The sequence below is a fragment of the Candoia aspera genome, chromosome 2 (genome assembly GCF_035149785.1).
Source record: "Candoia aspera isolate rCanAsp1 chromosome 2, rCanAsp1.hap2, whole genome shotgun sequence".
Lineage (NCBI taxonomy): Eukaryota > Metazoa > Chordata > Lepidosauria > Squamata > Boidae > Candoia > Candoia aspera.
Window position 1 is genome coordinate 130,709,655 of NC_086154.1, and position 13,569 is coordinate 130,723,223.

Below are 13,569 nucleotides of genomic sequence, written 5' to 3' on the forward strand. Positions count from 1 at the left end.
CTGTATCATTTGTCTTGCAGTCCTTTTCTGTTTTGTATCATTAGTCTGGTTTTTCTAGAGTTTATTGTCCCATGTGCTGAAAGCCGTTTGATTCTCAACTTTGAGAAGGCAAATAAAATTTAAACTACAACTGGGAATAAAAATCTAACAATGACAACAGCAAGATACACATAGAACTGCCTCTGAAATTGAGGAAATATAGTTTGGTAAAAAAAATACCAAAATAGTGGAAGTAGGAGTTCTACCATGTGGGCAGATTCCAGTGTGCCTTTAGACTTCAAAGGGCAGTCAGTTCAGAGGAATACAGATGTACAGTCTTAGTTTGATTTCAAAGATTTGGATACAGCTATTACTTTACAGTATTCAAAATATTGGCTTTTTCTGCTATTATCAGAAGAAAGAGTTACCCTGAGAAATCCTTAAAATTAAAGTGGTATTTTCCTTATCAGGATTAGAATTTTACATGAAATAAATCTCAGTATAGTTTAAACTTCATTGCATATTATTAATAGCTAGTTAATACTTAACTCTTAGTTTAATTGTCTTAATTATCTTACAGAGCCTCCCTTTAGACAACAGTGCCTACTACTTCAGGATTGAAGGACACAACTAAAATTGCTTGCCAAGTCCAATTAAAATATAGGAACATTTTTAACATGTACCATTGTGTTTTAAACACACTTAATAGCATAATAATTACAAGAATAAAATAAGTCCTTAAAATCCTAGCCTAAAGCACTATGGAGCAACTTGACTCCGACTTGGTTGATTCCTATTTTATCCTTGTTGAATTCAGCCATGCTGACTGCACAAGTAAGATTGAATACAAAGATGCATTGTTTAATAAAAATAAATCCTATATCATTAAGAGCAAACAACAGAACAACAACAAACCCTTTAAAATGTAATGATTAATGAGAATAGAAAGAACATATTAAAAGGAACAAAAATCTTAACAGTACCTGCCCTTCCATATAATCTTGGGTTCTATGTTGGATACCAAACGAAATTAAACACAGCTCCAAAACATTAGAATGAATCTTTGAGGTTATTTTGACCAGCAGTATGTTTTCTAGAGTATTAGAGTAATGAAAACTTGGTAGAGTATATCAGAAAGGCTCCATTGGCTTAAGAAATGACTGATTTGTTTCATAATGTCTAGTATATTTGCAGTGATGTGTTATATTTCTTTACAGGTGAAGGCAGATTTATATTACAAGAAGCTCAAGTAAATATTATTCCACAGAAAGTGTGTAATCAACCCAACTGGTATGCTGGAGCAATTACATTGAATATGGTTTGTGCTGGCTTTCCAAGTGGAGGTGTTGACAGCTGCCAGGTAAAAAGAAGATAATTTTAGTTTAGACTATGTTGGCAAAATGTGTTGTCATGCAGGTGCTTGGACAAACTACATTTTTTATTACTATTTATTGCATATTTATTACATTTTACTGTTAATTCCTTACTGCATATTTCCTAGGCACTGGGTTTGACAGCAGATTTTCAGACAATCATTCAGAGAGCTCAGGTCTTGCCCTCATCCTCATAATCTAAAAAGATATGTCAGTGAAGGGAAAGAGGAGAAAGATAATTTATTCAAAGTGGAAAGAATATGCTGGTGTTTACAGTATGTATAGCTCAGGAAGACCTCCTTCCTGATCTTCAGTGCAGAGGTTGAGGCTAAGATTCAAGCAATGAAAAGAAGGAAGGGTACCCAGTCTCTTCCCTGCCAATCTTTTCTTCCTTGAGTTCTTGGTTGAATAGCAGTTTGTGACTCTTGTTCCTTTGGCTGATGGACGGAGCCAAAATTACTTTAGTTGATGAATGGGATCAAATTAGCTGCCCTTTGTTTTCCAGCCCCAAGATTACTATTAACAGGACCATTGAGTTCTATATGGCAGAGAGTAGCTGAGCAAGCTCCCAGCCATCACTCCTTTCCTATCTGAGCTAAATATCTAACCCTCCAACCATAATGGAGGCATATGATCAGAATTACCTGGAAGTATATCAGAGTAACAGCCAAATAGTTTGTAAATTTAGAAATCAAAATGTTACCATGTCAAGCAACAAAAATCATTATTGGAAATCATACATTTCCCAATGATTAATCCCAATCTTGATTAATTGATCCTTTGGGATACCTCCACCTCTCATCAGCAGACATAGCTAAAGGTCTGTTGTCATTTCCAAGGAAGGAGGTATCCGTACTACTCAGACCTCATCTGGCTACCGAAAAAATATAATTTTAAGTTTTTTAAAAAAAATAACATGTCTTATTTCAAAAAGCCCTCCTTTTGGATTAGTTTGGAGATTCTAGATCAGTGTTTCCTAATTTTTGCTCTCAGGATCCCTTCCCACGTTTGTTTGTTTTTATTTATTTAGGTGCCTTCAAATCAGTGTTTGACTCCTGGTGACTGCCAGGACAACTGTTTTCTTGATTTTTTTCAGAAGTGGTTTGCCATTGCCTCCTTCCTAGGGCTGAGAGAAAGTGGCTGGCCCAAAGTCACCCAACTGGCTTTGTGCCTAAAGCGGGACTAGAACTCACCATCTCCCAGTTTCTAGCCTGGTGCCTTAACCACTACACTAAACTTGCTCTCTTTAAAAATTATGGAGAACCCTGAAAGAGTTTTTGTTTGTATGGATTATATTTATCAATATTTATGATATTAATAAAATTGACATATTTGTAGAATATTTATTGAATCATGTAAAAATAACAATATTAAACCCATTAGATATTAACATAAAAAAAAATCACGAAAAAACTACTTATTTTCAACAAATAAAAAATGAAGAGTGGCATTGTTTTAAATTTTTGCAAATATCTTCAATATCTGGCAAATAATTTTGATTTTGCAGACCCCTGAGAGGGTCTTGGGCAACCCCCAGTGGTCCTTGGACCACAATTTAAGAAACACTGCTCTAGATTAAATGGGAAAGATGTCACCAGGATTTTGCCTCCTTGGCTGGTATAGTCAAAAGTAACCTGGACTGCGCAACATGTTGGAGGACCTAATAGCATCTGAGAAAAAATAAAAAGGGAAATTTGAATCCTTTCTGTCAACAGAATTTATTTATTATTTATTCAACAAATTTATATGGCCGCCTGACACACACACAGTGGCTCTGGGCAGCTTGCAAGGTTAAAAACCAATAAAACACATGGCAGTGGAAACAAGAACACTCTAAACTAGCCATTTAATCAACTCTGCAGGCCTACCAGCAGTATATCTTCAGGGCCTTCCAAAAAACATTGAACTGGGGGACAATCTTATTTCTGGGGGAATAAGATTCCATAGGGAGGAAGCCACCATGGAGAAGGCCCTTTTTCTTGGTTCCACCAGATGTACCTCACTAATTGATGGGATCTGCAACATACCCTGCCTCCCCACTCTGGTGGACCAGGTGGATGTTAACTGGAGAGATGCGGTTGTTCAGATAACCTTGCCCCAAGCCATGAAGGGCTTTAAAGGTGATAACCAGCACCTTGAATTGGACCCCGAAGCAAATTGGTATCCAATGCAGTTCCCACAAAAGAGGTGTCACTTGCACAAATTTAGTGGGCCACCACATTTTGAACCAACTGAAGCTTCCAGTTACTCCTCAAGGGCAGCCCCATGTAGAGCGCGTTACAATAATGCATATGGGAGGTGACTAGGGCGTGGGCGACTGAGAGAAGGTCATGTTGGTCCAGGAGAGGAGGTAACTGGCACATAGCTTGCAGTTGCGCCCATACAAGACCAAGGATGGTAATTCTCCAGAAATAAAAGGGCCCTGAACCCAAAGCTGTTCAACCTGTTGCTCCCCGTCCAGAACTCTAAGCCTCCAGGCACCAAGAGAGAATGGTCACAGCATTGCTTAACTCACCATGGGCAGAGATGTACAACTGAGTATCATCAGTATACTAATGATCTCTCACCCCATGGCAACAGATGGTCTCACCCAGCAGCTTCATGTAAATCTTAAACAGGAGTGGAGAAAGCACCGACGCCTGCGCAACCTGCGAAGCACAGACAGAGGGCTGGACTCCTCACCCCCAGTTAATGCTGACTGGGAACAGCCCTGAAGGAAGTGAACCAGGACAACACAGTGTCCCCCACTCCCTGCCCCCAAAGCCATCAGCCATGATATCGAAAGTCGCCAAGAGGTCAAGCAGAGCAAGGATGGTTCCACTCCCTCCATCCCACTCCTGCCAAGAGATCATCAGAAATTGCAACTAATGCCATTTCCATCCCATATCCAGGCCTGAATCCCAACTGAAAGGGGTCCAGATAATTCGTTTCATCCAGGATCCTCTGGAGCTGCAGCACCACCACTTTCTCGACAGCCTTTCCCAAAAAGAAGGGGGAAAACCACAGCCTCTTTCAAGGGTTGAGGTACCACCCCCTCCTCTAAGGATGCATTAATCACCGCCAGAAATTGAAGGCTGAAACACTAAAAATATTTTATATGAAGATGACACCATTTTGTTTGTATATTTAACTCCATTTTGAGGCTACCTGACTCCTTAATGATTCTGGCAGCTTACAATTACATCACCATCACACACACAGACAAAGCCAAAAGAAAGACTAAATACAAAAAATTAAACCATAGGGATCTCATTAACCATCCTATCCCAAGGCCTGGGAGAACAACCACATTTTTAATTATTTTCTGCTGAGTCCAACAGATTTCTTAAGAGTGGAACTTAATTTTAAGACTGCTAAAAGTGGCTGTCTACAAAATGGGTAATCACATACTTAGACTATTGTTACTCCAGCTCTCATGGAATAAGAAGACATGGTCCTTTGCCCATTTGAAAAGCACTGGCCCCAAATCCATTTTTGTCCAATCCTTTTGTGTCAATTAACACAACTATATCTCCTCTAGCTGGTCATGGCAACCCAGGAGATGAATGGTTATGTTAAAGCAGCGGTGAATTCATTCTTGAGTGAGAGGATGGTTCTATATGCCTTGAAGGAGGTAGTGGTGCATCGCCTCCCCAAAAGACCATTGCTCAAATCCTCGGAGTCAAAGGCTGAAAAGGCAGACCAGATAGTCAGACTGGAGAGTTAGCAGGCAATCAAGTCAGGAGCTTCAAGAGACAAGCCTGAGCAGGGAGACCTAATTACGATAATTAGGAGCCAGATTTTGGCAGGCACCTAGCCCAAGAACATACTGACAGCTATGAAGGGGTGAGAAGGTGATCAGCACTTGAGAGGAAAGAGCAGAAATGTCCATAATCAAGTCATGCCAATAGCTGGGGCTATACAAGACCAGCCCCCAGGCCATTGCTCTTCTGTTGAAACAACTCTCTGCCTCCAGGCCTGCATTCTTGTTACTCCAGCTCCTTGCCCTGCATTTGGACCCTAGGCTTGATAGAAAATATTTAGAGGGACAAGGAATGTCAATAAAACCAGAGAATACTAGAAGGCAAGCATACGCTCTTGGAATCAAGGCCAATTTCAGATAAACTGCATAATTACAACTGTTTAGAATGCAACTATGTCCGTGGCATGTCCTCTTTGTTCTAACTGTGTATCATTGGTTTGCAGTTCCACTTCATCTCATAGAATCTACCCCATATTTGACTTCATACATAAGATGCTGCTACATCTAATCATATCCAATTATTTTGCTGTATCCAATGATATATGTATCCTAATTTGCATGAATCTATACAGAGGGGTTGCATTATCACTCTTTTTTAAGTTTTGTTCTTGCTGCCCCAGTACTATAATAAGCAGTCTGTGTTTAAATTGAATTGTGTGGTAGTCTGGTTTAAACAAACTGAGGGAAATTATGAGAAAACAGTCACCCCTCACTTCATATATTACAATGTACTCTACATGGAGCTGACCTTGAAGACTACTCAAAAGCTGCAACTGATCCAGAATGTGGTGTCATGAGCATTATGGGTGCACCTTGCTGTGCCTATGAAACACCTCTACTTTGCAAGCGTTTCTGGGTGGAATTCAAGGTGCTGATAGTCATCTATAAAGTCCTCATGGCACAAGGCCTGCATGTTTGTGGAACCATATCTCTTAAATTGTTTGTATCCTTCCTATAAAATCTGATGGGAATGGCATGTCCCGGCTCCCATCTATAAAGCAAGGTTATGAGACTGTAATTGTGAGAATGACTTTGGGAGATGGGAAGAAGAGCCGCAGCCTAGACAATGGTCTGATAATGAAATTTGAGTCTGAAGGAGGACGGGTGGTGAAAGTGTCTCAGAAGGGACCCTCCCTAGTTCTCGGGAGAGTAAAAGGGTTACTTTCAGACCTGCAAGATTCTGTTAATGTAACCTTACAATAAAGATAGAGCTAGCACTCCTGGGTGTGCTTCTCATCTGGACTACCTCACAAGAGAGGTAGACTAGGCTAACAGAGACTTGGGAAACATGCTATCTCTGTTGCTGCTCCTGGCCTTTGGAATAGCATTGCCCTTAGAAAGGTTTAAAGTAGATAAAAGAATGTATGGTTTTGAACAGTGTAAGGCTGAATTTGAAATAGACTGGTGTACAAATGTTGAACATGTAATTGCTAAAATGTATAAACTTTTACTGAAATGTGAAACAGAAGAACAAGTAAAAAATGTATGATGAAGTGGGCTAAAAAAGTTTGGTTCCAACAAACAGATGGAACAATGGGAAAATACGTGATTGAAAGGACTGAAATTTACATTATGTTATAATCTTAAAGAGAATTTCTATAAAATTATGTATTGTTGGTATATGTCCAGGGAAGCTGTCTAGAATGTATAAAGGTATCCCAAATTTATGTTGGAAAAGTGAACAAAAAAGTGAACAATATGAACATTTTATCATCTTTGGGTGTGTAAAAAAGCCAGAAAATTTTGGATACAAATACATAACACTAGTTCAGAGGATCTTTAAGGTTAACATACAGTTGAAACCAGAGAGTTTTCTTTTGGGATGGACAGGCAGCTGGAAAATGTCATGGAACTTTGTTTTTATATCTGATAACTGCAGCGGGATGATTATATGCACAAAAGTGGAAAGATTTGTCCTTACTCACTATGGAGGAATGGTTGGTGAAGATGATGGAATTTGCAGAAATGGCTAATAGATTTCTTTGATTAGAGAGAAGACATATCTACATTTATTGCTGATTGGAAGCCCCTTACAGACTTTTTGTGTGAAATGGAAAAAAAATGAACATGACTTAAGGTTTTGATTACTAGAAAAAAATAGGTAATAGAAAAAAGAGTTTGTTTTTATAACCATAGAATAAGAGATAATTTTGTATTTGTACTTATAAGTGCTATAAAGAAAATTGAAAACCTATTCCTTTCTACTTTTTCTTTTCACACTTCTGGCTTTTTCTTTGCTGTCTTTTCTTTTCACTTTATATTAGTTCTTGTTAGTTTTTATCTTTTGTTTAAAATTCTTAATAAAGTTACATTTAAAAAAAGGAATAGCATTGCCCTGAGTTCCGTATGGCTCTGGGCCAGAAGGCCGTAAGTCTTTAAAAAATTATTTTTCCAGCAAATTCTGGGGTATAGCCATTTATGAACCCACTAGGATTTACAGGATTTTAATTTTCATATTGCCCTAGTGCTGTTTATCATTTCAGTTCAGTTTTGTTATATTTTAATTCTTTCTAAACTACCTTGAGTTGCTTGGCAATTAGGTGGCCATAGAAATCAAAACAAACACATTTTTTTCACGCATGGCTCTGTTAAAATCATAAGCAGAAGTTTGCTTGAGAGAGGAATTAGTGCAACGATTTATTAATTTGTACATTTTCTTGCATCTGCCTTTAATATAAGTGTATGTACAATTTTTTTCAAATCTCTAGGCCGCACAAGCTTGTTCTATATTTGTTAATATCAAGCATTAGTATTTTAACTGTCTCTTCTTTTGCAACTCTAAATGCTTCAATGAGTATTTATCTGGAATATTTCAACTGTCATATCTCACTTTATAGTGGAAGTTGTTTCCAAATATATTTCCTCTCCACAATATTTTCATTCTACAATCCCCACTGTAATGGGCTTCAGTACAGTCTTCTTGCCAGTAAGGTAATGCTCAAGATCCTTCAAGGTAGACTTCAGCAATTCATGGAGCGAGAATTGCCAGACGTACAAGCTGGGTTTAGAAAAGGCAGAGGAACTAGGGACCAAATTGCCAATATCCGCTGGATAATGGAAAAGGCCAGGGAGTTTCAGAAAAACATCTATTTCTGTTTTATTGACTATTCTAAAGCCTTGGACTGTGTGGACCATAACAAATTGTGGCAAGCTCTTAGCGGTATGGGGATACCAAGTCATCTTGTATGCCTCCTGAAGACTCTGTATAACGACCAAGTAGCAACAGTAAGACCAGACCACGGAACAACGGACTGGTTTAAGATTGGGAAAGGAGTACGGCAGGGCTGTATACTCTCACCCTACCTATTCAACTTGTACGCAGAACACATCATGCGACATGCTGGGCTTGAGGAATCCAAGGCTGGAGTTAAAATCTCTGGAAGAAACATTAACAATCTCAGATATGCAAATGATACCACTTTGATGGCTGAAAGTGAAGAGGAACTGGGGAGCCTTATGATGAAGGTGAAAGAAGAAAGTGCAAAAGCTGGCTTGCAGCTAAACCTCAAAAAAACCAAGATTATGGCAACCAGCTTGATTGATAACTGGCAAATAGAGGGAGAAAATGTAGAAGCAGTGAAAGACTTTGTATTTCTAGGTGCGAAGATTACTGCAGATGCTGACTGCAGTCAGGAAATCAGAAGTCGCTTAATCCTTGGGAGAAGAGCAATGACAAATCTCGATAAAATAGTTAAGAGCAGAGACATCACACTGACAACAAAGGTCCGCATAGGTAAAGCAATGGTGTTCCCCGTAGTAACATATGGCTGCGAGAGCTGGACCATAAGGAAGGCTGAGAGAAGGAAGATAGATGCTTTGGAACTGTGGTGTTGGAGGAAAATTCTGAGAGTGCCTTGGACTGCAAGAAGATCAAATCAGTCCATCCTCCAGGAAATAAAGCCAGACTGCTCACTTGAGGGAATGATATTAAAGGCAAAACTGAAATACTTTGGCCACATAATGAGAAGACAGGACACCCTGGAGAAGATGCTGATGCTAGGGAGAGTGGAAGGCAAAAGGAAGAGGGGCCGACCAAGGGGAAGATGGATGGATGATATTCTAGAGGTGACAGACTCATCCCTGGGGCAGCTGGGGATGTTGATGACCAACAGGAAGCTCTGGCGTGGGCTGGTCCATGAAGTCACAAAGAGTCGGAAGCGACTAAACAAATAACAACACAGTCTTCTTTTAACCTCATTTGCCTTATCAGAGTTCTTCTATGAATAGTCCACAGCTGTAAAATCCTGTGGTTTCTTATTAATTAAAAAATGTTTTTTCTTTTTCTTGTCATTTTTGTTGATATTCCTGATTGAGATACCTTTCCTTGTCCTTTCTTGGTTGATCCTGAAAATATGTGTTCAGTTGTTGTGTGCCCTTGTTACTGCCTGAAACTTTTATCCTGAATCTTTCCCTGGCTATTATGATAGTTCTTTTTTTTCCCAAGAACTTTATTAATTTACAAAGTATAGTTAAAATACAAAATGTAGAATATAGAAAAGATAGAAAACAGAACTAAAGAAAAAAAGACCGAAAAAGAAAGTGACTTCCAACCTTCTCCAATACAGATATAAATGCATTTACAAATATAATCTCTTACCATTAAACCTTAGTAATATTATTTCTATCAAATCAAACCATTTAATCATCAAAACACAAAATCAAAGCTTCATTTTTTTCTGACACAAGCAAATAGTCTAAAAGTGGTTGCCAAATAGAGACAAATCCAGATAGAGTATTTTCTCTTATCAACGCTGTTAACTTGGTCATTTGGGCCAGTTCCATCAGTTTAATCATCCATTCCTCCACTGTAGGAATTTGTGGATCTTTCCATCGTTCTGCATTTAAAAGTCTTGGTGCTGTAATCATATATAAAAGCAAAGTCCCATCTCAAGCTGTTTCTCTATCAGTCCCAAGTTCTGGTTATCTCAAAGTCCATTTTGAGAATCTTTTGAATATTAACACAGATATGATCCCATAATTTTTTAGCCTTCTCACAAGTCCACCAAAGATGACAAAAACTACTTTCACCAAGAGAACATTTCCAACAAACATTTGTTACTCCATTATACATTTTTGACAACTTATCAGGAGTTAAATACCAATGATACATCATTTTATAAACATTCTAAATTATAATTCAAAATAAATTTCAGACCTTTGTTCCACATGTTCTCTCTTTGCTCCCGCATAATATATCCAAAATTCTTAGCCCATTTAATCATACATTCTTTAACTTGTTCATCTAAATTCATCTGTAGCAACATTTTATACATCTTTGTAATAACATGTTCATCATTTATACAGAATTCCCTTTCAAATTGAGTTTCATTAACAAATTTAAAATTCTTTTTATCCACTTTAAAACGTTCTGACAATTGTGCATATACAGTATAAACCAATGACATGTAAAGCCTTCCAACTCTCTTTCCTTGTTTTAAGTTTAGGTTCGTCCTCTTCGAAGTTTAACAAATCTTCATAATTTAACCAACTTGTCTTCCCAACATTTTCTCTTCTAACAAATGCTTCTTGAGGTGACAACCACAATGGTACATTAGGAGACAATCTTGCTTTATATTTATTCAAACCCTCAATATGGCACTCCTAACAAAATGGTTTTTAAAATCTTTATTAATGTTAACTTTATCATACCACAAATAAGTGTGCCACCCAAATCTCAGTTCATGTCCTTCAAGTTGCAATAACCTCTGTTCTTCAAAGCTATCCATTCCTTCATCCAAAGCAAACAACAGGCATCAAAATACAATTTTAAATCAGGTAAACCCAAACCTCGTTCTTTGACGTCTTGTGACAATTTATATTTAATTCTTGGTTTCTTGCCTTGCCAAATGAACTTAAGAGATATCCTTCTGCCATTGTTTGAATGGTAAATCTGTTGTCAAAATTGGTATAGACTGAAAGAGAAACAACATCCTAAGCAAAATATTAATATTAACTACAGATATTCTCCCCATAAGAGACAATTGTAGTTTTTCGTATCTTAACAAATCTTTTTTAACATTCCAAATTTTAACATAATTATTCTGAAACAACATACTATTCTTGGTTGATAAAATCACCCCCAAGTATCTAACCTTTTTTCAATCTTAAAACCAGTCTTTCCCATTAACAGTTCTTGATCACACAGTCATATTTTTAGTCAGCATCTTTGTTTTTTGTTTATTTACTTTAAGTCCTGCCAATGACCCAAATTCCTTCAATTTCTTCATCAAGTATTCTACAGTATCCAAAGGATCCTGTAATATCAAAACTAGATCATCAGCAGAAGCCCTCAATTTGAAAACCTCTTTTTTAATCTTTAGTCCTTTTATTTGTTCTTCTCTGATACCTCTATTAAAAACTTCCAACACCAAAACAAAAAGCAAAGGTGACAAACAGCATCCTTGTCTTGTTCCTTTTTGTATTTGATATGGGTCGGTTAGCTTGTCATTCACAATGATGCTTGCCTTTTGAGGTGTATGGATGGACTTAATTCCCTGAATAAAATACTCTCCGAAGTCCATATTTTCCAAGACTAAACATAAACTCCAGTTCAAATTGTCAAAAGCTTTCTCTGCATCTGGGAAAATAAGAGCCAGTTGACACTCGTTTTGATGTTGTAAATATTTTATAATATCTAAAACAATTCTTACATTATATTTTAATTTTCATTTGGGTAAGAACCCACATTGATCATGGTGAATAAATTCCTGTAAAATTTTCTTCATTCTTTCAGCCAGTATTGAAGCAAATATTCTATAATCACTGTTCAACAGTGAAATTTGTCTGTAATTCTTAATTAAAGAAGGATCTTGTCCTTCCTTTGGTAGAAGTGCAATATTAACTTCTTTTCATGAATCTGGCATTGCAGAACCGAACAAAATAGAATTCATCGGTCTTTTAAAAAGTTGAAGAATCCTTATGATAGTTTGTTCTGAAAACTACTTGGATATTGTCCTCTAACAATTTAGAAATCTTTTCCACTTCAGTTTTCACAATGCCTCTCATTGTTCCTCATAGGTTCATCACTGCTCAAGTAAACCTTACTAAATACAATCCTGATAGTGACAATATTTCTGACTCCAACATGTGTTCTTGATGTATCTGTTCTTTTTAAATCTTTTAAATTTAACCTATATAAGAGAGGGCAGTAATTCATAGTCTGTTGCAGAAATTGGATCTGGAAGTGTCCTGATTGTTGCACTTCAGTATCTTCTGTTGCAATTATTATTAATTATTGTTATACATACATACATATCAAAGCAATGAACATACCTAATACTCCTGCCTATTTTCCCCAGTGAAGTGAGTTGGGCTGAGAGTGAGTGAGTGGCTTGAAGTCACCCAGCCAGCTATATATATATACAGTGTGTTTGTGTGTGTATAGTTTTATTAAAATTTTTGATTATAATAGTAAAATCTAATACATACTAAAAGAGAAGAGAATAGAAAGGATAAAAAGTGCAAGGAAAAAGAAGAGAGAGAAGAAAAAAGAATATAATAAAGAAAAAGAAATATATAAAAAAGTGACTTCCAACCTTCATCACAAGTATAAACAAATTTAGCAACTCTTCACCCCCGCTAAGGTTACAAACATTTATCTCTTCATCCCATATCCCAGGCCTTATCTTTAGACAACTCCATAAAGCATCATCTTTTCAGTCCTGGTGTCAGAAGTAACAACATCTTATTTTAACCCTGAGCAAATAAATCGTTATATTCCTTTTGCTTCTAAGTCTTAATCTTTAGTTCATTCAAATATTATTGTAGGATTTGATTACTCTTCATTTCTTCTTTGTCCCATCGCGCAGAGTTCCTCAAGGCTTTAAGAAGCCTCTTTTGTAAATCCAATAGGAAAAAATTGTCTGGGTCACTCTCGTTTTATTATTTGTATTTCCCTTTTGAATTTTAAAACCTCAGCCAATTTCTTTTGTAGATCCAGTGAAACATCTTTTTCCAAGTCATTGTCTTGGCCTGTCAGTTGTAAATCCACTTTCAATGACATCTCTATCTTTTCAGATAAAATTTGTTCTACATCTGTCATTTCTTCAATAACATCTTTTGCACATAGTCTATCCATAGAAGCAGACATCATTACTGACATTGTTGGTATTGTGGGTACTAATTTCTGACTCCATTATTCAAAAGTCTCCAGTATTTTCACTGTTAGAACATTTTATATTTTATAGGCTTGCATTTTCCCCCTCTACTTAAAACCTTTAGTCCCTTCTAGTGTCCAGTTTTAAATCATGAAATTACTTATGTTATGTCTTCCAAAAACCAAAACAGATCTATTTCTCATGAGAAGCTGCTTGTTCTTTATAATTAATCCATAGTCTTCTTGTAAAAGTTTCAATATTCCAAATTTATGTGGACCCTTAACCCATTTATAACTTTCTAAGATCAAAATCTTACTTAGCTTTTTGCTGTTTATTTCAGATTCTTTAAGTTCTTAGGCTTATAATTAGTTTTTCTTTT

At 36.9% G+C, this 13,569-nt stretch overlaps 2 protein-coding genes across 2 annotated transcripts in view; one reads left to right on the forward strand and one right to left on the reverse strand.

Moving 5' to 3' along the window:
- ATF1 (activating transcription factor 1) overlaps positions 1-13,569 on the reverse strand; it is a 364,083-nt gene that overhangs the window by 239,479 nt on the left and 111,035 nt on the right. The window lies entirely within an intron of this gene.
- Positions 1-13,569, forward strand: part of LOC134490068 (transmembrane protease serine 9-like) — a 62,958-nt gene that overhangs the window by 48,152 nt on the left and 1,237 nt on the right. Inside the window, exon 9 of the mRNA XM_063292952.1 lies at positions 1,197-1,339. Within this exon, the coding sequence (XP_063149022.1) occupies positions 1,197-1,339 (143 nt within the window). The remainder of the gene's footprint in view (positions 1-1,196; positions 1,340-13,569) is intronic.